General features: G+C 46.9%; 1 protein-coding gene across 2 annotated transcripts; it reads left to right on the forward strand.

Annotated features, from left to right (window-relative positions):
* Window positions 1–1,296: 1,296 nt before the first annotated feature.
* Window positions 1,297–23,877, forward strand: Slc28a2 (solute carrier family 28 member 2). Of its 2 annotated transcripts, XM_063248081.1 has the most exons (19): window positions 1,297–1,416; window positions 2,608–2,729; window positions 3,074–3,164; window positions 3,266–3,324; window positions 8,968–9,059; window positions 9,996–10,179; window positions 11,751–11,892; window positions 13,750–13,863; window positions 14,206–14,283; window positions 14,868–14,948; window positions 15,710–15,790; window positions 17,037–17,162; window positions 17,244–17,374; window positions 17,743–17,911; window positions 18,105–18,302; window positions 19,224–19,305; window positions 20,748–20,846; window positions 21,621–21,732; window positions 22,625–23,877. In XM_063248081.1, exons 3-19 carry the CDS (start codon window positions 3,087–3,089, stop codon window positions 22,740–22,742), a joined length of 1,944 nt encoding a protein of 647 aa, XP_063104151.1. In that variant the 5' UTR covers window positions 1,297–1,416; window positions 2,608–2,729; window positions 3,074–3,086; the 3' UTR covers window positions 22,743–23,877. The 2 variants fall into 2 exon arrangements, with proteins under 2 accessions (XP_063104151.1, XP_063104159.1); XM_063248089.1 differs by lacking the exons at window positions 20,748–20,846; window positions 21,621–21,732; window positions 22,625–23,877 and adding an exon at window positions 19,700–19,879.
* Window positions 23,878–25,705: the final 1,828 nt, after the last annotated feature.

The raw sequence follows: 25,705 nt of genomic DNA on the forward strand, positions 1-25,705 counted from the left end.
GGAGGGCGAGAGCAGACAGATGTGATTGCTGGCATTATTCCCCCAGGCAGACCACGGCACTCTGTGTCTATCCTCATGCCTAGACCCAGCTCCAAACGGACAGATATTTAAAGTAAACATGAAAGAGAGACAGACAGACAGACAATCACAGAATGAGCAACAGTCACACTGAAGCGACAGACGTCAGCCTGCAAAGGTCTGTGAGCAGATCAGCTCTCAACATCCACATTCTGTTTTCCCAAGGGTCCCTTAGCAGGCTCTCGTACTATCCCACAGTGACAAGATCGTCTACACTTTTCCAGGTCTTTTCTTTTGTTTAAATTACTTAATTTTCACCCTAATCCTGTGAGATAACAACAGACAGGACAGGGAAGACCAGGGTCCAGGGGGACAGCCCAGCCTGTGATCCAATGGACGCTTTCTCTGGGAGGGAGTGTGAGTGTGTGTGTATGCACACGTGTGTGTGTGTGTGTGTGTGTGTGTGTGCACAAGGAACTAGGGAACCAGAAGTAGGTGTCCTTGTTTTGGTGATGGACTCATCACCTAGTACCAAATACTCTAAGCCAGGGTGCTGTGGCGCTGGCTCCAGGACGTACCTGTGTAGTGGGACGAGTTCCACAGTGATGCTGCAGGGTAGGAGCTCAGCAATAAGTCCAAGGTCTCCTTCGACAGAGCATCTTATTGGAGAGGTGGCCTTGGGACAGAGAACTCGGCTGCCAGGTAGGTGAATCAGGATGGGTATCAGATGCAGAAGGAACAGCATTAATGGAGGGCACCAGGGAGCTGGGGTGTTCAGGGAACAGCATACAGGGGAGTATTTACTGGAGGGTAGAAGTAGCGGGAAACAAGATCACTTGGAGAGTGTGTGTGTGTGTGTGTGTGTGTGAGTGTGCAGATGCTAAGGTTTGCACCCAGGGCCTCACACATGCTCTGCACAACCCTAGTCCCTGACAATTTGAAAAATTATCTTCCCTCCTTTCACTCATTCTCTCTTTGCCAGATCCATCACCCACCCAGTCCTGTGGATCTGTCTCTTTGTCTGTCCTCTTCTACCCTGTGGCAAATATTCACAACACTGATTGAATGGATCGATAACGGAATTCCCAGGAGTCTTTCGGCCCGAACAGTTGCGCTTCCGAGTGCAGAGCCCTTTCCCTTATGCACAAGCCAGTTCCTGGAACAGCAGTGGGCACAGTGAGCCCGGCAGAAGTTCTTGGGGAATCCTCAGACCTGCTGGCAAGCCCCAAGAGCCTGTAAATCATTAACTTGGGAATCGCCTTCCCCTACAGGAGCAAAGGCTTGCAGAGGAGGAGGGGACAAGACAGGAGCCCAGCCAGGATGGATCTGCAGCCCAGCCTGCACAGCTGAGAGGGTCCTTAGTGGCTGAGGAGGCGCCTACGGATCCCGCTGGCTGGGGTAAGCAAGGGCAGGACAGATAGGACCCTGATTTGCTGGCTTTCTTTAGGGGTCAGAGAGAGAGAGAGAGACAAGATCCAGGTAGCTCTGTTCTCTCATCCACACCATAAAAGCCGGGTACCGGATGCTTAGGGAAATTGCAGTCGGAATGTTGGAAGAGACCACAGTTTTTAAAAGCGATTTCCAAAAGATGGAAAGTTTCTGCCAGGTAAGGAGATGGCGTGGCACCAACCCGTCTCCTAAACATGACAAGTCCTGTGTTAGGGTTGCTTATCTCCAGGCACAGGTGTTTGCTTGAGTGTCTTGCGCTTCTGTTTGTTTTAAAACTTTCCTTGTCTGCCCCCATCAGGGGTGTTCACACCCATGGGTCTGCACGCAGCCTTCCTTACGGTGCTTTGCACTCAGGAAGCTGAAAGCTTGGTTGTCTGTTTTGTCTGCAGCGTGTTGGGAGCTGGGGTTTTCTCAGCTCTTCTCTCGGTCTCCATCTTACCTAGTCCAGTGCAGTGGGTCCTCCCCTGGGAAAATGGAGCTGTGTCGCTGGATCCTGCTTCTCTTTGTTTTTTGAAATAGGATCTCACATGTAGTTCAGGTTGACTTTGAACTCATAGTGATCTTCCTGCCTCAGCCTCCCGAGGACTGGGATTATAGGTGTGAGCCATCACACCCGGCAAGAACCTTCCTTTGAAGATGTAAACAGGGTCTTTGTCTGTCTGTTTGGAGACCAGGTTCTTGCTGTGTAGTTCAGGCTGGCCTTGAATTCACTATGTAGTCCAGGCTGGCTTTGAACTCTCAGTGATCCTCCTGCTTCAGCCTCCCAAGCAACAGGGCCATTTTTAACCCAGGTCCTGAAGCCTTGGGACTTCCCTGCCCTTCATTTCCCCTCTCCTATCTCATTACCCTTTTCTTGCCTACAACCAATAAAAAACTGAATTCTACCTTTCATTATTTATTGTATTAAAATTCTGGGGGTGCTGGGATTTAGCTGAGTGGCATAAGTGCCTACCTAGCAAGTGCACACACACACACACACACACACACTGCACCTCTCCATCAGTTTTTTTGTTCTTTTATTTATTTATTTATTTTTTGATACTGGGGATTGAACTCACGACTGTGCACTTGCAAGGTAGGCGCTTATGCCACTCAGCTAAATTCCCAGCCCCATGTTCTTTTTGTTTTGTTTTGAGGCAGCATCTCACGACGTAGTTCAAGCTGGCCTTGAACTCTTAAGTGACCCTCCCGACGTAGTTCAGGCTGGCCTTGAACTCTTAAGTGACCTCCTGCCGCAGCCTTCCAAAGTGCTGGAATCACAGGTATGCACCCCCACATCCAGCCCCATTCTCGTTCTTAAGGAAATCAACTCTTTAAAAGAATTTTATTAACTTTTTGTTTGTAAATTGATTAATTTACTTTTGGCTTTTTGAGGCCAAGTCTTGCTATGTAGTTCAGGTTGACACTGAACTTTGTTGCTCAGGCTGGCTTCAAACTTGCAGATCCTCCAGCCTTGGTCTCCTGAGTGCTGGGGTTACAGGCGTGTGCCACCACGCTTGACTTTGTTAAAGATTTCAGTTTTCCCAGCCAGTAAGCGGCCCTAAAAAGTCTTACTACCCCTGCAAGATGGAATGATTCGCCCTCCGGCTTTGGCCCTGTCTTTCAGATGAGCACAGAAGATGGACAGAGGCAGTGGAAGAGAGGCCGCTCTGTCCAGGATGGAGCAGGGCTACGAGAACCCGGGTCTGGAGCTCTGGGTAACTCACCGGTGTTCCCGCCTGGCCACAGGTCTCTGGCTGCTTTTGACCCCCTCTGTGGCAGGGCTACTCGACTGAACCCAGTTCTACTGTGCCCATAGGAGGAAGGGGCAAACCCCGAGGGAGCCAAGAAGCCGGCGGCACCAAGACCTCAGCCGAGGTACAGATGTTCTGAGCCCAGGTCCGTGGGGCCAGGGCCTGGGGCGGGTGGAGTAAGAGCAAACGCTGAAACGGGAAAGAAACCCACAGCCCAGCAGGTATCTGGTATGAGTTCATGTTCTCTAAAGTTGAAGAATGAATTTTAGGAACAACGGAGGTTAAGAGCAGAATATATTTATTGACGGAAAGAAAGCTTCTTGTCTGAGAGAGACACAAGGGGTCCTGAGTGGGTTGCCAAAGTCCCTGTCTTTTCTAGGGCTTTTATAGAGTAAAATCACGAGGTAAAGCAGGTCCAAGATGGAAACTCACAAAGTGGACATGAGGTGGGACAGAATTATGGCCAACCAATAAGATAATGAGTATAATTGCTCAGGTAAAACTGATTGAGATCCAGTAGGGAAGTGAGTCACCTCTGCTTTTCCAGCTTTTCTCTTCTAGCCTTCGTACTGTAGTTGTCGTGTATTTTACCCCTCACATATATATCATAAATGCCATTCTACGGTTACTATTATTTATTAACATATTGTCTTCCCTATCCCCCAGTTTCAATGTATCTGCACCTGTGTGCATGTTTATCTTTCTCCTTCTTTATCAATATGTCCTCCTCCTCCTTTTCCTCCTCCTCCTCCTCTCCTTCCGGTGCTGGGATCACACCTTGGGCCGCACACGTGCTAGCCATGCACTCTCCTGTTGAGCACCACATCCAGCTCTTTCTAGGCCGTTTTCCAGTCCCTTCCTTCTCTATCCTCTGCACAAGGCCCTCTCCTCACACCACCTTCTGCCTCAGATGAGTCCCCAGTGTGTAACCATCCTCAGGCTTTATCCCCGAACAAATCAGCCTGACCTCAACTTTGTGATACCTTTTCCCTGCGTGGTCAAGTTTCCCGGCAGGTAGGATTTGTTTGTTGTTTCTGTGTTGCCCTCTGCCGCACACTTCTTAGCTGAGTACAACTAATTTCCACCACCGAGAAACTGAAATGATTTCACTGGGTGATGGTGAAGCCTACCTGTCACATTTGGTGCACACCCACTGTCACTGGGCACTTCTGCTCAGTGACCTTCTAGCCTCTCTTGCAAGCCCGTGTGTGTGTGTGTGTGTGTGTGTGTGTGCGCACGTGTGCACGTGCAAATCCAAGGCTTCTCACATGCTAGGCAAGCTCTCTATCCCCGACTTGGACCCCTAGCTGCAGCCAGTGTTTTATTGACAGCCAGAGGTACAGCCGTGAGAAAAGGGGTGTATGGCATTGCAAACAAAAGCCCCATAGCAGGCAGAACCTGAGCCCATTACACCAAGAACACCACACCCTGGGGGCCACACATGCACCCACCGGTGGACCCAGAAGGCCAACGTCTGGGGAGGGAATGGGGAGCTGGTGTCCTACAGAGAGGACATGTGCTGTCTTATGAGGGACAGGATCAGTGTTAAAGCGGAGGGTGGGCCGTTACCACCCAAGACAATTCATCCTCAGAGCCAATGGCAGAGCTCCCAGGACCTTGTATCAGGTACCATCTCCCCATCCATCTGTCTTCCCTGAGCCTCTGCCTCCCCCCGCCCTCCTTGGTTTGCTCCACCCTGTCTGCAGGCTCACTGTTAGTCTCCTTTGTAGTCAGCTCCCCCACATCCCTACTGGCTCTCTCTCTCTTTTCATTAACTATCTAATTTTCCCAGGCTGGGTTTGAACTTGTGATCCTCCTGTCCAGCTTCCCAGAGAACTGGGATTATAAGCATGCACCAGCCATCATGCCCCGCTCTCATAGATGCTAAGCAGATGCTGTTCCCCTGAGCTGCCTCTCCCAGCCCAGCCAGCTCACATACCTTAGCACCCTTTCCCTTCCCTGTCTGGGTTGCTCTGTTTAGATGCTCAGTGGCTCTCAGTATCCACAAGGCAATGTCTGACTTCCTGCGCCTGGTGAATCACCAACAAGACCTTGCATCCTGCCTCCTTCCCAGGCTTGCTCTCCTCCATCCCCCATATACAAGCTCCTGGGACCTCAGAGATGAAGACTCTCACTTCCAGAACGTGAGGCTCACTCGGGCATCATTGCCTGTTCTGGAGATGCTCCAACCCTCTCTGCCTCCCTGAGGTGCACACACCTAGCAAATCCCTCCCCGCTTGCAATCGAGTCCTTTTGTCTGTCTTCTCCGTTGTGGGAATGTCTCTGCATTTCACAGGCATGGCTCTCTGTTCTCTGTTCCCTCTTCTCCACTCTCTAGCTCCTGCTAATTTTCAGTTTCTGGAATGGTCCCTCTCAAATTTAGCCTTTTGTCTGCAGCTTGGGGGAAAGGGTGGCTCTGGGTTTTAAATCCCAGCTCTGCCACCTGCTGGCAGGCAGGTTTCCTTGCTTGTAAACTTGCAAAGCCATTAACCCAGTGGTTATTTTAGGGAAGATGGTGAATGAGGCTTTGAGGTAGCCCTGTAAAATAGTGTCTTGTCCCTGTCTTTGTGGGCAGGCTTTCTGAGTAAGCCCACGTGTGCTACGTTCACCCTTCTGTCTCCACTTGGCACTGGGTCATTCTCCTGGAAACACAGCCACTCACCTTTTCTCTGTCAAATCTTGCTATGATTGTTTCTGTGCCACAAAGTTATCATCTGCCTCTCCTCTTCGAAAAACCATTTTTTTCCCAGCTTCCTCAAGCTTCACAGCTGCTCCTGCTAAGTGTACTGCGTCTCCTTATTGTCCTATTGGCTGGCTCTTCTGACTGCCTGGTCAGAGGGGTAGGGACGACCTGAAGGGCTGGTGGGGCAGGAAGTCTGAAAAGCTGTCCAGGTCCTATGCTGTGTATCAGTGCCAGTTCCCAGGGAAGAGGCGGCCCATTCTGACCTGGCTCTATTTTTTTCCATTTGTGCCTAAGCCTATCATTAGCAGCGGAAGCAACAAGAATTCCTTAGCCCTCAGATTCCTACTGAAATCATTAAAAGATTTGTAAATGGGGCAAACCATAGTATCACAGGAAGTCCACAATGGGTATAAGTTGTCTATAAAAAACCCAGAGACAGTTTGCTTGCTGTAGAATTACACCAAGGGGCTTGGCCTGAAAAGCCCGCTGGAGGGAGAGTCCGGAGAGCACCTGCCTCGGGAGGCTGCTCTGCCTGTCGGAGCTGCTGCTGCCTTAAACACGGAGACATAAAGATTCTGGAAGGAGGCAGTGGAGGGTGGCTTGGATGGCCTGCCAAAGTCCCACCGCAAGAGTTCTCCCTGTCTGTGGCTTTGGGGCTCCATGTCCATGTGAGGAAGATCTGACATCTGCTGCTGTCTGACTTGGGTACATCAGGCAGACCTGTGGGAGCTGCCGGCGGGAGAGCTCTTTCCAAGGCAGCAGCCACCACCACTCAGCAATGTGGCCCCTGGCTACGCTCTGGTTTAGGGTCCCTCTGCCTGGGCCATTCCTTCCTAACGCAGGGCCTCTGCCTCCAGTTTAAGTCAGCTGGCTGCCCACCTGCTAGGCCTTTGCCCTGCTTTCCCTGGCTCCTCTGCCTCTTGATTGGCTTTTCTACCTTGATTCCAAATATTCTTTTGCTTCTAAAGCTGTTTCCATTGGTCGCTTTTTAATCCATGCACTACACACCAGCTCTTTCAGTTCAGCTGAACTCACAGCAAGGTTCTATCTGCTGCATTGTCCTCCGACAAACCCTTTCATGCCATTGTCAGTATAAAGCCTTGAGGCCCTTTTAAGTGGCCACTTCTGCCTTATGCATACCACTCTTTGGTCCTGGTTGACTCATTCCTTTTAGTTTTTGCTTCACGTTACAACTACAAAGACTCACCCAAGACCACATTGCCCATGGTCACTAGCACTGGATTCTCTGAAAGCTGCTCCAAGTTTTCCATTTTAACTGCCCAGTGCCTTTCAGTCCCAAGAGCTCCCTGTCCCTGACTTGGGAGAGTTTCCAAATCTTGTAAATGGGGCCACTGAGAAAATGCATACACACTGTTATGACTTGTGTATAGATGTCCCCCAAAGGCTCGTGCAGTCATAGGTGGGTTTTTTTCCCCCGAGGTGGATGGATCTACTGGGTGCGATGCTAGGTTCAAGGGCACTAGGATTAAGGGTACAAGTGCTATCCACCCTGAGAAGCCTGCGTAAGATATGAGGAACAAAAAGACACTGTTAAGGTCCCCTGTTGCTTTTGTTACCTTCTGCCTGCCGTCAACTGCTGCTCCCTGCCCAGCCTGACTTGGAAAGGGCCAATGATCAGTTGAAATCTCTATGAACTGTGAGCCAAATTAATCTTTCTTCCATTAACTTTGGATGTTGGGTATTTTGTCTCAGCAGTAAGAAAAGTAACACGTCTTGGTGCTGGACCTGACTAATGTCACATTCAGCTAGGCTGTCCCATCTTGTCCCAGAGGCTGCAGACAGCAAGCATGTGCGCGACAGGGCTGTCAGTAGTCAGCACCTGCACAGCCTCTCATGAATACACTTCTCAGCGGATGCAGGCTTCCCAGCAGGTTACAGCTAAGACACTGGAACTCACCACCTACCAGTTACACCTCCTAACACCACACAGACACTGATGCTCACACAGCACCATTACACAGGGTAAAGAGCTTGGTAGTATTGCAAGACCCTGCCCCGTGCAGGGTACTGGGACCAGGCTTCCATGAACTGCTTCTCAGCTGCTTCAAAAGAATGACAACACTTGTTTTCTCTTTTTGCTTTTGAACATCTCTTATTTATGAATTTCCTTTTTCAACCAGAGACCCAGTTCCAAGCTGGAAGTCTGGGATCATGTTGTTCATAGGTTTTGCAGAAATGAATAGAGTTCATTTGTTTCTAAAAGTACCTACTGGACTTTAGTTCCAAGAAAATGATGGGTCTACACTCGGAAGATGACAGCGAAACTCTTATCTAGGCCTGGGATTTCTATCAGCGCGTAGCCCAGTGTGTGCCTCCTCGTTTTGCCATGGTCTTGTTCAGCTGCGTTTGCTTCGGTGTACCAGAGTCGCCTAGTGTGTCAGTTTGGGCCCCAGCAGGAGAGAGATGGTGTACTTAAGTTAGGGTAACTGGATGGGGCTTTGCTTACAAACAGACAGCTGCAAAGGTACATGCAAGACATGTGGAACACTGGACAAAGAATACCAGACAAAGCTAAGGCTTGAAGCGGTGAACAGTTACTATTTCTGAATGGATGAGATGCAGGAGAACCCAGCAGGAGCCAGGCGAGACCTCCCTGCTCTATACACTGACCTCAGCCTTTCTGGACCCTGGTCCACCATGGAGTTCCACTGGTAGAACACAGCTTGCTAAGCCAGAGGGCATAGAGTCTATTGGTGCCATCCCAAAACATGGATGGCCAAATTGCCCCTCAGAAGAATTGGCCTCTTCTGAATAGGATGGCTGAGCAGTGCCTGAGGGAAGGAGCGATCCCTGCTCTGCCCACCATTCACTTCCCTGGTAGGAAACCATCAGGGATGTCCACGGTGCAGGCTGACTGAGCCTCTCTGACCTGCAGCACAGCACCCTAGCAGGTTTCAAGCTGGCCTCTTGGGCATGGCTGGGATACTGCTAAGCTTTCCCCAGCTGAGGACTTTTCTTCACTGACTAAGAACAAGTTGTGCCTTCAGCCAGGTCATCTAGATCCTGCGATTCCGTACCAATGGGATGCAGTGATCCTTGTGTTTTAACTCTGGTTCTCATCAGGAGGAATGTACAGCCTTTTGTTAAGGCAAGAAGCTTCTGTGCAAGACATGCCAGGCTGTTCCGGAAGATCCTGTTGGGCCTCTTGTGTTTGGGTGAGATAACAAGGATTTATGGGAGGCAGAAACACAATCATTTTGGAATGGCACCTTGTGTCATGGTGATTACTAGGTGGAAAGCAACTTTCTTTGCAAAGTGACCTGGAGGCTGTTTGATGGACAGCTCCTGATTCCTTGCAGGCAAACCATAATTTATTCAATTGCACCTTCAGGAACAAGTAAAATCTGACAATAGAAAAATTTTCAAAACTGTGTTATTTGACAGACTTAAAATATTTCTGAGAAGATGGGTTTATCTTTTTTTTAGTGTCTTGATGTCACGCAGAGCACAATTTCCTGTAGTCTTTTATGAGAAAAGCCTGTATTATACATTATGTATTTGCTGGCTTACTAGTAAAAATCGCTGATATAAAATGTTTTAAAAAGACTGCAAATCTCTGTCTAAAACAATCTGTCGTTGATGTACGGCTTTTGATGTCAACAACAGAAGCAGCTGAGATGGTGACAACAAAAATTATATTTTGGGGTGGCTAAGGGAAGATGAGGGCCACATGGCATGGCAGCCTTGTTAACATGATTGCTGTTGTTGTGGTCGGCGGTGGAGAGGGTCCAACCCAGGACCTCACACAGGCCTGGCACAGGCTCTGCCGTGGAGTTACACCCTCAGCCGCGTGATTTACATGGCTTTGCTCAGGCTTAGCCTTTAAAGGTTTTAATGCACAGGGGTGATAAAGTTTTAAGAAGAGACGAATGGCTTTTGAAGAGTCTAATGGTGGATGCTCTTGGAACTCGCTCTGAGGGATGGAGAGAGGCCGAGAGAGAGTGAGATTTCACCAGGGACCCGGGAACAGAGGCGGTCTTCAGGACACACTGGAGAGTTGGAGTGGCCTTGGGAGTTTGGGCAGAGAGCAGTTAGGCTCTCCTGGCCGAGGAGGCTCTGTTGTGCTGATCTTCTGTGCCTCCTCTTTTTAGCCTATGCTGCCTACTTCCTGGCAGCCTGCATCTTGGATTTCCAGAGAGCACTGGCTTTGTTCATCATCACCTGCCTGGTGATCTTAGTCCTGGCTCTCCACTTCCTGAAAAAGTTCTTTGGTGGAAAACTAAGCAGCTGTCTAGAGCCCTTGAAAAACTCTCGCCTGCGATTTTGGATGAAGTGGTAAGAATCTCCATGCCCCTGGCCCCACGACCCATGCCAGACTACAGTCAGTTTCTCCTTTTTCCCTCCGACTCTTCCAGGAGGATCTCTCAGGCCCTCACCTAGGCCGTGCAAAACCCAAGGGCAGAAGGAAGGCGAACGGCAATGCCTGGGCGCTCAGCCCAGTCTTGCGGCCTTGGGTCTCAGCATTGCTAAGACAGGCTCAGTTTTGGAGAAGCATTTAAGTCTGTTTAATGTTGCAACCATGTCAGAAACGAGCAAAACCATGTTTCTCTCCAGTGAAGTCAGCAGAGCATGGAGGCTGGCCACTGCGTGGTTATCAAGTTAGATAGTGATCACCCATGTCTCCCTTAGATCGTCAATATTTTTATGCCTTCCCCTGTCTGGTTCTCCAGAGTTCCTCCACCCATCGATGTCTCTCACAATCCTTTGGGCTTTAAGAGCAAGTTTACCATTCAGTATTCACCAAAACTGGGTTCCAAGCAGCTCATCTAACTATGCCACGCATACAGCCTTTAACCCGAGCCAGGAGCGAGGATGCCTCTCAGATTTTCCATCTGGTCCCTGTGTTAGCTGACTGTGCACGCACAGGTAGGAGGTGTGAAGGATGCTTGCAACAGGATAAGCTGGAGAGATGACACCTCCTACCCGTTGGGCCGCTGATTTATTAGACCCTGGGGAGACAGAGTGACAGTGACTTTAGTCATTACTAAGACAGGTTCTCGAAGCCAGATTTCTTCATTTTACGTAAAATAGGTTTACAGTGAGAAGAGCCCTGTGTTTCAATCATGACCTGTGAGTGCCGTTTTTTTTTTTTTTGTCCTTTTTCTTTTTGAGACAGGGTCTCTCTATGCAGTTCAGGCTGGTCTTGAGCTCACTTTGTAGCCCAGGCTGGTCTCGAACTCACAGGGATCCTCTTGCCTCAGCCTCCTGAGTGCTGGGATTACAAGTGTGAGCCACCACGCTGGGCGCGCCGTGAGGGCCTTTTGTTGTTTTGTTCCAGAGCTGTCATGCTTGAACTCGACGCTTTTTTGTTTTGTTTTCACCTTCGATCTCTCTCCTAATTTTTCCCCCTTGGATTTGAAGGACTGAAATGTTCCAATGGAGAAACCAGTCTGGCACTAATCCAGCGTGTTTGGTACCCAAAAAACCCACGAGAGCATCAGTAGTTGATGTGTACCTGAACCTTTCCTTTGGCCCTTGGGATGGTCAGAGATTGGGAGGAACCTACATTTGCTCTTCATCCTGCAGTTCTAGTATTTTGATTCTTGTTGGAGCAAGATTCCAGAATGAAACTTTGTGTTACATTTTATTGATAGGAAAACTTCAGGAATAGGAAATCACGTGATCTGTGTCCCCCAGTTAGACTCTCTAACTTTGTGAGTAGAAGCTTCAGGAAGGAAGAAGGGAGGCAAGGGAACTGCTAGATGAACGGTGCTCGAAACATAGTCCTCTGTGTGGTCAGCAGGAAGTGACGGAGTTGGAGTTGTGTCACTCGCCTTCTGTATTTAGAGGTGATTGTTTGTCATTACTCACTGGGCCCTGACGTGATCTCGGCTTTCCTCTTTCAGGGCGATCGCAGGTGCCGCTCTGGTCGGCCTCATCCTGTGGCTGGCTCTGGACACAGCCCAGAGGCCGGAGCAGCTCATCTCCTTTGCGGGGATCTGCATGTTTCTCCTCATCCTCTTTGCTGGCTCCAAATACCACAGTGCAGTGAGTTGTGGGTATGTGGGTGGGGCATACATAGTACGCCTTGTGGTGGAAAATGACACCATGAACCCACGTTTATAAAAGCACATTTCGTGATGGCTAAATCTTGGAAACAACTCAAAAGACCATCAGCTGTGGGATGGATAAAAAAAGATGTGGTATTTTTATACGATGGAGTATTACTCTACTGTAAAGAAGGATAATCTTGAGGCTTTAATAGGTAAATGCATGCAATTTGAGACCATACTCATAAGTGAAATAAATCAGACTCACATGTGTAAACATCTTATCATTTACCTAGTGTAAAAAAAACCTGAAAGAGTAATAAGATCCAAAGTGTGCAATAGATATTGTGGAAATGAAAGGGAAAGAAAGTGCTCAAAAGGAAAGAACACCTGGGATAGGGGAAACGAGAAAAGGAAGAAGGGAAAAGATTATATGCATATAGGTGCACATCAATATGTGTGTATGTTTATATATACAAAATAGATAGCTATACTACTCATCTCTGTAAGTTCATCATAAAGAACAGTTTGTACTTTCACTGTTTGATTTTTTTTTATCATTTTTAATGCCTAAATCTTGTAACTTGAACAACTACTTCTAAGATAACCCTATGCAATATTAATACTTGTGTCAGCTTCCTACTGTTTTGAAATTTTATATCATTTCTATCTTTTGTTTTGTTTTTAAAATTAAAAAAAAATTACAGCATGAGCTTAAGCTTTAACAACTGTGTTACAGTCAAAGACACATTGCCTTTGACCCCGCTCAGAAGGCTCCCGCTGGCTTTGAACACACTTATCCCGCTGTTTTGCATTCTGAAGCAGCTCTGCTTTGTGAATGGCTTTAGTGGCACCGGTGTGGCTGCCTTGATGCTCAGGATAAGTTAAAAACACCTCGTTCTCGCGGTCCTTTTGGCACTGGGGAATAGCGGGGAGTTGCAAGGTGCCAGGTCCAGCAGTGAGGCAGATGAGGACACCCTGGAAGGCCTTTGTGAGCTGCCGTCCACTGGACAGCACTCAGCAGCAGCAATGAGTGTTTTTATTACACGTGGTAAAGACACCCCCAAAAGAAGACTTGCAGAACTGCTTCAGAAAGTGGCAAGAACGATGGGATAAGAGTGTTTGAAGTAAGTGTGGCTATTTCCAGGGAGCTAATGGCAGTATGTGTTACTGTAATAACTTGCGGTTTTTCTTTGGGGGGGTACTGGCGATTGAACTCATGATCTTGTACCTGGCAGGCAGGTGCTTTGCTGCTGAGCTAAATCCCCAGCCTGTAATACCTTGTTTTTGATCACTTCTTGTATACATGCAGAGGATTCATTACCAAAAGTGTAGAACTATGTTGTTTGCTTTTTTCTGGTCCTGGAATTTGCCTTTTAAAGAGTTTTGTCTCTAAGTGAACTTTTAAAGCTTTCAGAAATCAGGGTCACTTACTTTCCAATTGTAGGTCACAATCCATTAGTGAGTCTTGATGTAAGTTTGGTGGATATAGGCCAGCAAGACAGAACAAAGGGGGAAAAATAAGGAAATAAAATAGAATAGAGGATCAGGTTGCACTGCACATAGTAACTTTAAAGTGTTGACTTATGAGGTTTATTTGCATACATGAATATGTATGTATGTGTTTATCATCTAACTTCTGGATACATTTTAAAAACCATATGGATGCACGTGTCTATTTGTTACTGCCTTATTTTTCCTAGCTGTATTCCAGCCCTGCTCCCTATTCCATCCTACTCTAGGATGCTGTTAACATGCTAGGTTGGTTCTACCCAGAGTCCATGTACCCATTTTAAAATTCGAGCCAGGTAATGGTCAGTAACTCATGTCAGAGGACTTTTCTTATTGATCCTAGGTGCCTTGGAAGACAGTGTTTTGGGGCCTGGGACTCCAGTTTGTCTTTGGGATCTTGGTCATCAGAACCGATCCTGGATTCATTGCTTTTCAGTGGCTGGGAGACCAGGTTCAGGTATGGGAGATTCAGTGTGAAGGCTTTGTTCTTGGAGGACCCTTGAGAAGGGAGATTTGAGGGACATGAGAGGATGAGGCTGTGTCTGCTAATGATGGTGGTGGGAGATAAGTGGGGGAAGAACAGAGAGTAATGGAGTACAAATAAGAATATGAACAAAGAGAGGTGTCTGCTGAGTCTACCATTCAAGGTGTGACTCTGGGGTCATATCCTGGCCAGGAGCCATCAAAGGGAGGCCACGCCCGGGAATGGAAGGAGGGCCTAATCACACACGAGGTGAGTCCATCTTCCCATGTCCTGCCTGGTTTCATACCTGTTTTCTGTATTTTTTCCTCCTTTCAGATTTTCCTGGACTACACTGTGGCCGGCTCCAGTTTTGTCTTCGGAGATGAACTGGTCAAAGATGTCTTTGCTTTTCAGGTCATAACTGTTTTTGTTGTTGTTGTTGTCGTTTTGGTACTGGGAATCAAACTCACGACCTCACGCTTGCCAGGCAGGTGCTTATGTTGCTAAGCTAAATCCCTGGCCCTGGTCGTAACCGTTTTATGGGCAGGAAAGATGGTCAGGGGCGGAGCAGGCACATAGAGAATGAATGTGCATCCCTAAGAAAGAAAGTTTAACTCAGCCATAAAGGAAACAATATCCTTTTTTTTTTAAAATCGGTATTGGGGATCAAACTCACAACCATATCCTTGCAAGGCAGGCGCTTATGCTGCTGAGCTAAATCCCTAGGCCCTGAAACAATATCCATCTTTTGCCCTTTAATCCTATCCTGAAATTGTATAAAATAGGGGTGGAGGAGAAGGTCTCAAAAGTATTTTCTTGGTGGTTTAGTATCAGTGCAATAGTAGGTTTGCAATGCATCTAAAATTTATTCTTAAGTGCATCGTTTCAGATGCTCTTGGATGCTGAGAGCTGAACCCAGAGCTTGGTTCACATTGTACTCACAGTGCACACTGTACATATACTGTGCTCTTACCACCTGCTTGCCATTCTCATTACAGTCCTTAACAATCGTCATTTTCTTCGCGAGTGTGATGTCCATTTTATACTACCTGGGGCTCGTGCAGTGGGTAGTTCAGAAGGTGAGTCACCTTCCCACCCCAGGCAGGAGATGGGCCTTCTTCTTGGGATGTGTGCAGGGCATGGAGATGACACTCTGGTACTGCTCCTAGGTGGGACCCAGAGTGTGAGAACCCATGTGAAAAGGCAAACCCTTCCCAGCATGCCTGATCTCAAATGGAGTGTCAGTCCTATTCCCACTCCTGTGACGAAGTGTCTGAGAAAGGCCACTGAAAAGGAGGATTGATTTAACTCAGCTCACGGTTTCAGAGGTTCCAGTCCATGGGAGCCCTAGTGTTTTTGTTTTGGGGCCTGCAATGAGAGGCAGAACATCACGGCAGACAGCACGGTGCAGCAAAGCCAGGGAGCAGAGAGAGAGAAAAGGGGTCAGAGTCCCAGTGTTCCCTTCAAGGCCACTCTCTCAGTGACCTAACTTCCTTCCACTAGGCCCCACCTCCCCATAGTGCCATAGGCCTTCAACCCATGGGCTTTTGTAGATACTGTGGCTTTAAACTACAGCTAGGGGTGGGCGCAGGCCTCAGGTCAGCTGTGGGGCAGAGACACTGGGCTCAGCCACCTCTTTGAGTTTCAGTGTACTTGCTATGTAGAAAAAGAGGCCTCATCTCTGGCCCAGGCTCTGCTGGTAACTTGTCCTGTGGTCTCATGACCGCTGCCTCCCTAGGCCTCAGTTTCCACATCAGTAGAATGGAAAAGGAGGGGTTCTGCTAGATGTTCTCCAAGACTCCTGCTCATGTTGACGGTGCAGATATCTGTGTTCTTTTAGATCGCCTGGTTCTTGCAGATCACCATGGGCACCACGGCCACAGAGACCCTGGCTGTGGCAGGGAACATCTTTGTGGGCATGGTAAGCACCCCGAGGCTTTTCAGTCTTTTTTTCTCTGGAGAACTGAGAATTCAGCAGCAAACAGGTTTAGAAAACCATACCTCTTTATGAAAGGCACACGAGGACGGTAAGACTGCAGTGCTGGGGGACTGCAGAGCCCCAACGAAAGAGCGCTCAGAAATCCTAAGAGGACGCAGCTCATCTGTCACCATCCCTCATGCCTCTTAGTATCTTCCTGGGCCCACTGAACCTGAATGGTGACTCAGCTTCGTGCACAGGGATTACGGGTTTTCTGGTCCAAATCTCATTTCCCTTCAGGATCTAGCAGGGGGTTTGATCTACATTTGGTTTCTTCCCATGATTCCCTGTGATCCTTGTTTTGGGGGTCTATAAGGAGGCAATAGCTTGTTTGCCTCAGTACAGAGACCAGACTCTTCCCCATAATGCCTGGTTGTCTGTAAGGAGTACGTACTCATCCAGGCTAATAGCTGATCAGTTCAGTGTGGGACACGGTGGGGTCAAACTGACAAAGAGTTAGTATGGAGGTCTTTCTACCCCAGCCCTAGGCTGAAACTTGCTTCTGATATGTTCTCAGAGTACTCTGGATACTTCTACCATATAATCTTGCACGTTTCATTGAAGTGATCCATAATCAGCTTAGTTTCCCCTACTAGACTTTAAGCTCTTAAGAGTAGGAGCCACCTTATTCATAGGAATATCCTTAACAGCTAGTACCAAAATAGGTATATAGTTGGCACTTATTACATGATAGCATAGTTTACATAGCTGGGCCTTCATAAATTCATAACATTTTCATATACATTGTTTCTCTTGATTATTTCATAAGGAGTTCACTTAGGTCAGTTCTTTGCAATTTAATGAATACTTTGCAAGCATCTAATGTGTACTCAGTAAGTGTATGCTATGAACATTCAGAATGAACATTCAGTAAATGTATGGATTTAGACCTTGAGAACCTGCAAAGGAAAGATGCCGTTTAAACTTCCATCACAGTTTAAACCATAAGACAAACACACACAGAAGCAGCCAGGATCAGAGGCTGTGAAGCAGACACTGGGAAGACCTAAGAGGCAGAGCTTGGGGCCCGCACACCAGCACTGGGTCTTACCTGCAGGGAATAAGATTTGCACCAGGACAGGACTCACACCAGAGGAATAAATGTCTAATGGGTCCAGTTCCTGGGCGGGGGTGGGCATGCTGGCATAGGAGTCACACCCTTTTGGAATCTATCCTTTTTCTGTTTTAGACAGAGGCACCTCTGCTCATCCGCCCCTACCTTCCAGACATGACCCTGTCTGAAATACATGCCGTGATGACTGGAGGGTTTGCCACCATTGCAGGCTCTGTGCTTGGAGCCTTCATATCCTTTGGGGTAGGCACAGTCTGATGATGGTTCCCAGGGAGCCCCCATCTGTGGGTTCTGCAGAGACTCATCCCGGGTCTGGCCCCACAGATTGATGCACCATCCTTGATCTCGGCCACTGTGATGGCTGCCCCTTGTGCTCTGGCCTTGTCCAAGCTGGTGTATCCAGAAGTGGAGGAGTCCAAGTTCAAGAGCAAGGAGGGGTTAAAACTGCCACGTGGGTGAGTCTCAGGGGCCTTTTCACATGCAGACCCAAGAATGGCCCTGTGGTAGCAAAGATGTCATCACCCTGTGGGAAAAACATGATCCCAGGTTTTGTCTTGCCTTCTTTTGTTGATTTGCTTCTGTGGTCTGGTCTTCCACCTGCTGCTAGTGTCTGTGTGCCATGCATCAGTGCCATTTCATGACAGTTACATCTGATACTGCTTCAGAGTAACTTCCATGACTAGGGTCACTGAGGAACCTGCTCACCTCTCATCCTGGCCTGGTCCCCACCTCCTGCACTAGAGGAAACAGTGGAAATTCTCCTTATTGAGGGGCAGAGATGGCTCTAGATATCATACCTTTTTCCTGTGCCCGATAACCACAGGACAGAGAGGAACATTCTGGAAGCTGCCAGCAGTGGAGCCATAGATGCCATTGGTCTTGTTGCTAACATAGCAGCCAACCTGATTGCCTTTCTGGCCATTTTAGCCTTCGTCAATGCTGTTCTCTCCTGGATGGGGGAAATGGTGAACATACATGGGCTTACTTTCCAGGTAAAGGGATAAATGTGTTGACTGTCCCTCTGTGGTTAATAGTGCTTGAACTGGGGTGTCCTACTGAGAGTGAGCTAAGAGGAAGCATGGGAGGAGAAAGGGAAAGAGATTGGGCCAAGGCTGCAGAGAAAGCCCTTGGGATGAGTGTTGCAGCTTGTTCTTCACCTTCCTGGGGTACCTCTGTTTCATTCAGGTCATCTGCTCCTACGTGCTAAGGCCCATGGTCTTCATGATGGGTGTCGACTGGGCAGACTGTGGGATCGTGGCTGAGATTGTGGGAGTCAAGTTCTTCACCAATGAGTTTGTGGCCTATCAGCAGCTGTCTCAGTACAAAAACAAACGCCTCTCTGGAGTGGAAGAGTGGCTGGAAGGCGAGAAGCAGTGGGTTTCTGTGAGTGACAATCCCGAGAAGCACACACAGCTTGGGCTCTCGGCTCTGGTGTTTGGTGGTAGTGACCATGTGATGCAAACGCTGGCTGTGGAACGGCAATGCTTTCTAGTGGTGCAGGCCTAACCACAAAGCAAGCAGAACTGTGTATGCAGCAGCCTCCTCTTCCATTGCTCAGCTACTTTGAGGTCTGTGTGCCGCTTCTTTCCTGTTCTCTGCCCCAATTTCTGCCTGCAGTGTAATTGTTGGGTCCTTACCATGTCCAGGGAAGACAGTCTTTTTTGATGAGTTAAGCCTCCTTCTTCATTTATAAGTGATAGATTTTTCCGTGGAGTGGTAGAAAAGCAAAAGTGAAGAAAAGAAAAAAGATAAAGGCCTTCCTTGTGGGCAAGAGAGGCCTGCAGCAGAGTACAAGATTCCCTCGGAATAGACAAAAGAGGCTGCCAGCTTTTATTCAGTTTGTTAGATGGTGGAGTTTGGAAGGGGCAGGCAGAGTGGTGTTTTGACAGCTTGATTGGGGGGATGTTGGTGCAGGCACAAAAAGCAGGGAGTGCAATTTTTCCCGGTTCGGAAGAAGAACACGGAAGTCAGTGTTGAAGGGAGGCACAGTCCAGCGCCATGTTGGGCAGGCACCACGCTGAGCCCTGGCAGTGCTTCCCAAGGGTGGAACCCATCAGTAAGTTACAATGACCTGATCTCCTTTTTCTTCCTCTTGTCTCTCTAACTTTTCCTTTTCATCACTCAATCTTTCGCCTTTATTCAGTGATACCAGTGTTGAGTGGAGAAGCCCATGGTAGGAAGCAGTTGTTTCCCAAGACCCTTCTGTATACACGAGGCTCTGAGTACGATGGGGCTTTCATCACGATCACGAGAATGCACACAGGGGATTGAACTGATCTACTTGTTTATGTGCGTTTTCCCTAGGTGAAAGCTGAAATCATTGCAACATTTTCGCTCTGTGGATTTGCTAATCTCAGTTCCATAGGAATCACGCTGGGAGGCCTGAGTGAGTTGTTAATTTTCTCCAGCTTCCTGACAAGTCAGCCAGACCCCAGCTCCTATGGTGGGAAATTCCAGCAGCTCAACACAAGTTGGGACACGCACAGATGCTGACAGAGATGGGCCCTCTTAGGCTGCAGTTAACCCAGAGCTAAAGCAGTCCAGCTATCTGGCTAGGGAAAAAGCCCTTAGTAATCTCAACTTTAGTTGCTTTTTTTCTATTGTTATCGAAGTTCCCCGAGCAACAAAATTTTTAAAAATTTTTTCATTTTTCTGTGAGGGAGAAAATGATATGATGTTTGTTTTGCCATTAACTGGTCATAGTGCCTGTGTAAGTAAAGATTTTTTTTTACTACTCAGCTTTATTCTGAAATTAGGCTGATCTCTAGTTGTCTTCACAGAAACGGGATTTGCACAAGGAATCAAAACCACAAACGAGCTGGCTGTAATCCCATAATCCTAGCGTTCTGGGAGGCTGAGGCCAGAGCATCACAACTTTGAGCTCAGCCTGGACATTTTGTGATTAAGTGAGAGCCTGTCTCAAAATAAAAAATTAAAAAGGGTTGGGGTTTGACTCAGTGTGACAGTCTCAGGCTCAATCCCTAGTAACACATAAACACACACATACATATACATATAAATGAGGGCAACAGACTTGCACGACAGATTCAGCAAATAGAATATTGGATCAAATGCTGAAAGTCACCCAGTGTGGGAAGAGTGAGTCTACTTTGCTGCTGGCGATAGGACTGAAGGTGGGTGACGGTTGGCAGAAGAGCAGGAGCAAGATGAGCTGGTCCTGGTGGGCAGGGGTGAGGGCATAAAACAGCAGATCTAGGTTAGAAATGGAGCTGGTCAGTGCCTGCAGAAACATCATTTTCATGGAAATCATATTCTGCGGTAGAATCATTAAATTTATTTATTTGAGAGCTGAGTGAAAAATTTGAAGGTGAAATAATTTCCTTCTGATTCATCCTTTCCCTTCTGTTAAATACCTGTCTATCCTGTTCTAACTCAGATGCCTGGTAGTCAGCTGCAAGAAGGCCAGCTAATAGTGAAAGACTCGTCTGGCTAAGGTTTGGGTCAGTGTTGCCATTTTAGTCTATTAGCTCAAAATGGTCCATCTAATTTCGGTTCAAGCTCAAGTATGAAAACCTCAATTGGCAACTGGCAGGCATTTATCCCCACCTGCACCTTGTGTGACTCAGACAGCTTGGAAATGGTCACAGAGCCACTATAGTGAGAGTCAGACGTGTTATTTTTGTCAGGGGAAGCCTCAGGACCAAATGCACACCTAGGCCAGTGCTGGCCAGCCATAGGTGGTCAGTGGGAGGTTGCTCTTCCTCTGCTGAGCTTTTCTTCTCCACATCCTTATACATGGGAGCTGGTGGCATAGAACTGATGTTAGGGTGAGGAGGAGATCACATGACTTTGTTTTGTTGTCTGCAGCATCAATGGTACCCCACCGGAAGAATGACTTGTCCAAGGTTGTGATCAGGGCCCTCCTCACAGGGGCCTGTGTGTCCTTCATCAGTGCCTGTATGGCGGGTAGGTGCCTCTGGGCGGTCTTCCAGTGAAAATCTTGTCCTTGGATCATGGGAAGCTCGCTCTCGGAGTACAGATACCACCACCCACCCCTTAGATGTATAGAAAATGTATACAGAGTGCTCAGTTAAGAACTGGTACAATTCTTATGGAAATTGGTATGGAGATTCCTCAAAAAGTAAAACTAGAAATTCCATTTGGGCCAGCCATTCCCCTCCTAGATACTTTCTTGAAGAGTTAAAGTCATCCTATTACAATGATCCTCACATACCCATATTTACAGCAGCACAACTCATGACAGCTAAACCTTGAGAGCAACCTGTATGGCCGCCAACAGATGAATGGATACAGAAAGTGTGGTGTTTACACACCATGGAGCACTACCATGCCATAAGGAAGGGTGAATTCGAGTCATTGTTAAGAAAACAGATACACCTTGAGACCATAAGGTTAAGTGAGATAAATCAGACAAGCTTAACTATCACATTGTTTCTCTTTTATGAGAAACACAAAGTCTAAATAAATTAAAGAACAAAATAAAAGATAGAGAAGATCAAACAGGAAGGTGGATCTTTTGGAAATGGGAAGGGTGATGAGATGAAGACACAGACCTAAGCTGTGTGATGTCCATGGACATTCCCCACGAGGAATATACCCATTAGGTGCTTGAACACGGACCAATAAAAACAAGAACTCATAGGAAAAAAGAGCAAAGATAAGGAGCCTCGAGGAACCTGTGTCAAGCCTTCCCCTTGGCATCTGTGTCTCTGTGTCCAGGGATCCTCTACGTGCCCAGGGGAGCCGAAGCCGACTGTGTCTCCTTCCTGAACATGAGTTTCTCCAACAGAACCTATGAGACCTTGGTGTGCTGCCGAGAGCTTTTCCAGAGGTGAGCGAGGCAGGACCCTTCTCTCTTTTCCATCAGCGAGCCTTCTGGGGCAGGAGAAAGGGGGCCTTGATAGCACCCTGCATAAGAGCAGACACAGACAGAGACCAGTTCATCCTTTATCAGGTGCACCTTTGGTACGAGCTCCTCTGTGCCCAGGTGATGGGTTCTCTCTGTGGCGGAGGCTACTGACGAGCAGAGGGGCATGGTAAAAAAAAATGACGAGCTTTGTCACACAGAATGAGTGTTACTGAGAGAAGACAAAGTTACATGTATAAAACCGTGATGCATTCACAGAACGTAAAAACGGGCTTATTTATCAATGTGTAGCGAAGGAAAAGAATGTCTCCAGAAAGCCACCAGTTAAAAGGTGAATTATAATCTGGGGAGGTCATTGGTTTGGCCTAGCTTTGATCACTGTATTCTTATGGTGATCAATGGACTCCTTAGTCACATATGGGGGTCATTAGCAACTCTCTGAAATCTCTGAAAGAGATGTTTGTCTAACTAATTATACTAATTCAGCCTGAGCTGTTTTCCTTTCTCAGAAGGAAACACGGGGCTATTATTACCTTGCTTTGTGGAATAAATTCTGTTGGAGATTATTGCTAGACATCCATTTTGCCTCAGGTCTCTGGAAAGGAAATGTTCTAGACAGGCTTTGGTTAGGAACTGGGCATGGGAGTAGACGACATGGTACAGAGCTCCTGCTGGTGTTACTGCCAGTATTAAAGAGAGAACACATTTCATTGGATCTAGTTTATTTAGTCATGGTGGATGGATGAATCTTGAGGCTGTGGTTTTGTTTCCTGCTGCCTGGTAACAGTTACTGATGTGCTGTTGACTTGTTTGTTTGTTTTTCCTGACACACTGACTCTCTGGCTTTTCCTTTCAGTACTTCTGCAAATGGTACCAGTCCACCTTCTTTCTCTGGTCCTTGGGAAAACCAGGAGTTCAGTGCAGTGGCGCTTGCTAACTGCTGTGAATTCTACACCAACGCTGTCTGCACCTGAGCCGGTCAGTTCTGCTGTGTGGCTAGAGGCATGTATGCACTCAGGGTTCCTGTTAGAGACCACTACGAAGCGGCTCTGAGCAGGATTTAAATTTTACTAATTGGCTGTCTATGTTTATCTGTGAGTCTGTCCTAGGCCTCGGCCCCTTGCCTGGCGACAGGAGCTGATTTATAGTAAGTGAACCTCTATGAATCATTGGTCTGGCTGAGGCCTGTAGTGGCCTGTGAGGCCAGAGATACCTCAAAGGGCAAGAGAAGGCCACAGCTGGTGGGCACTCTGGCTCCAATCCCAATTAACAAGGTAGAGACTACAGCTACAAAGATTACTCCTACAGTCTCACTTCTACCATGTCTTCATGATAAGACAGTGCTACTGAATTGACTTGATTCATGACTTAAAGACGTCCTTGAAGATGACTCCCAAGGTCCTGCTCATTGCCTGCACTTTCCTCAGGATCTCTGCCCTTTTGTCTTTGGTCCTAATATAAGTGGACTGATCCAGAGAATCCTTTGTCTTTACCCTTGAAGTCTCGAGCTTAATTAAGGGGTTTTGACCCTCCTGGAGCCCTAAAAATCATAAATTTGTCTCTTTTTATTTAACCTCCGCTGTACACTCATTTGGGAAATCGGGGGTCTAGGACAGAACCTGATAGGTTCCCATTCCGATAATGAATGCATTAGGATCTATGGTAGTAAAAGATTCATTTTGGTTCACTGTCTCCCCAAAATGAAAATTAGCATTTGTCTTTTGGTTATCTGGGTGAACCAAATAGGAAATTCCGCATGGGTCCTCCTGAGCTTCTATTTGAAAAAAGAAAACGTTACTCTATCAAAAAAAAAAAAAAAAAAAAAATCTTGCTCCTAGTTGTGAGCTTGAATCTCCTAGTTGCCAATTTAAAAATATATGTTGTCATGTGCTATAAAAGAGATTTAGAACGTGTTGTGTCTAGAGACAGAGGTGGAAGGAGCTATATTTCTTGGAGTTTTGTCGATGAGCTGGGCTTATATTACTGAAGTTAGCTATAAAAGATATATGAATATTTAATGGTAAAAATTTCCTGGTTGTCATGTATTTGTAAATCTTCAAACTTCTTGTCACCAAACACAGTAAACAAAAAGTTCTTCCTGTACACAAACTTCTCAGGAATGTGTGTTTGTTAAAAGGTTCTTACTCTGTTTAATCTTCTCCTTTCCTGTCAGACATACTTGCTCTCGGGTTGCAGAGAACTTTAAACCAGCGGTTTTTAGCGGGAAGGGGGGCAGTTTTGCTTCCCAGGGGGCATTTGGCAGGGGCTCCAGACAAGAGAACTGGGAGGATGCTACTGACATCTACCGGGAGAGGCTGGGATGGCTGCAAAGATTCCCACAAGCCCTGGTCAACCTTCCACACCGAAGGATTCTCTAGGCCCAAATATTAATGGCACTGAGACTGAGATTCACAATGTTTAACATATATTCATTTACTAATATTATTTACAATATAAATAAAAATGGGCATAGGAGTCCTAAAAATTACACAGAATTATCATCTGGCCCAATAATTTCCTTCCTACTTATATATTCAAATAACAAATCTGGTATATAGACTAGTACATGTGCATACATAGTCATAGCAACATTATTACAATAATAAAAAATGGGAGTAGTTCAAAACTTATCAACAATGGATTGGTAAACAAATTGTGGTACAGACATATAAAGGAATTATATCTACTCATTAAAAGGGTGAAGTACTGAGACTTGCTATGAGGAATGTACATGAAAGGCTGTTTACACAGACCAGAATAGATCAATCCAGAGACAAAGCGCAGACTAACGTTTGCCAGGGATTTGGGCTGGGTGTGTGGGGAGTTTAAATAGTAACTTCTTAATGTGAATGGGGTTTTACTTTGGGGTGATGGCAGTATTTTAGAACTATATAGAGGTGGCGCTTGCACTGCATTATTGTACCCAATTGTTAACTCGAAAATGGTTAATTTTGTTATGTGAAATTCAACTCAGTATAAGAAAAAAATGTTCCTTTAGTTAATCCTCCTCATCCAACTTCCCAGTTCCGTGAGCTCAGCCTCTTGGTTTTCTTCTCAAATCTCCATTCCTCTGTTTTTCCTCTCATGTTTTTCAAACTTGACTTCAAAAAGAAGCCTCAAAAAAATTGCTTCTTGAACTGCAGATTGATTTTTTTTTTTTTGCCCTATGTTTGGTTTCTTTCTGAGACAGCAGGATCCAATGACTGGTGGTTGTATTAGTCATTTTCCTATCACAGAGACATGATACCAGACACCCACAACCGAAAAGAGGAGAGGTTTACTTTGGCTCACGGCATCAGGGGATTCAGTCCACGGTTAGCTGGCTCCACGGCAGAAATATGGTGGAAGGGTGTGGCAAAGATGCTTGGTTCATGGCTGCTGAGAAGAAGAGCAGGTAACAGTGCCAGAAAATCAGGCACTAGAGACCATACAGCACCTGAGGTCATGTCTCCATGACACACTCAGAAGGGTGCTTTACTAACCTGCTAGGTTTCTCTTACTCCAGTTAAGTTGACCTATCATGATTAATGGTCACAGGGCTATTGGACACTGGGGTCGATTCACTGAGTTCTCAGATATGTGATGCCACTTACCAGGGTGATGATCTTGGGCAAGTTCCCTAATTCTTCTGTGTCTTGGTATCTTCGACTGTAGCTGGGGATAGGGAGACCTACCTTATAGGCAAAGATTGTGTTAGAAAGGGTCAGTGTTCATCAAAGGCCTAGTGTAAGTCAGCTACTGTCGTTAATATTTAAGGAGTGGGGTTTATAGCTATCAATTTGTTGTTACAAAAATCCATCTCATACAAAGATGCCTATGGGAAAGGGCTGTTCCTCATCTCCAGGGCTAGCTTTTAATTCTCAGTTTCCTATTTGGAGTAAATTTAGTCTAAATTCTTGTACTTAGGGGACTTGCCATAATACTCATGGGAAGTATA

Source organism: Cavia porcellus, unplaced genomic scaffold, assembly GCF_034190915.1.
Source record: "Cavia porcellus strain 051 isolate PalLab524CR breed Dunkin Hartley unplaced genomic scaffold, mCavPor4.1 scaffold_1, whole genome shotgun sequence".
Lineage (NCBI taxonomy): Eukaryota > Metazoa > Chordata > Mammalia > Rodentia > Caviidae > Cavia > Cavia porcellus.

Coding starts and splice junctions, on each gene's coding strand:
- Slc28a2 (XM_063248081.1), top strand. CDS start 3,087: ATGGACAGAGGCAGTGGAAGAGAGGCCGCTCTGTCCAGGATGGAGCAG. Junction 11,893..13,749: donor GCTCCAAATACCACAGTGCA/GTGAGTTGTGGG, acceptor TATTGATCCTAG/GTGCCTTGGAAGACAGTGTT. Junction 17,912..18,104: donor TACATGGGCTTACTTTCCAG/GTAAAGGGATAA, acceptor TGTTTCATTCAG/GTCATCTGCTCCTACGTGCT.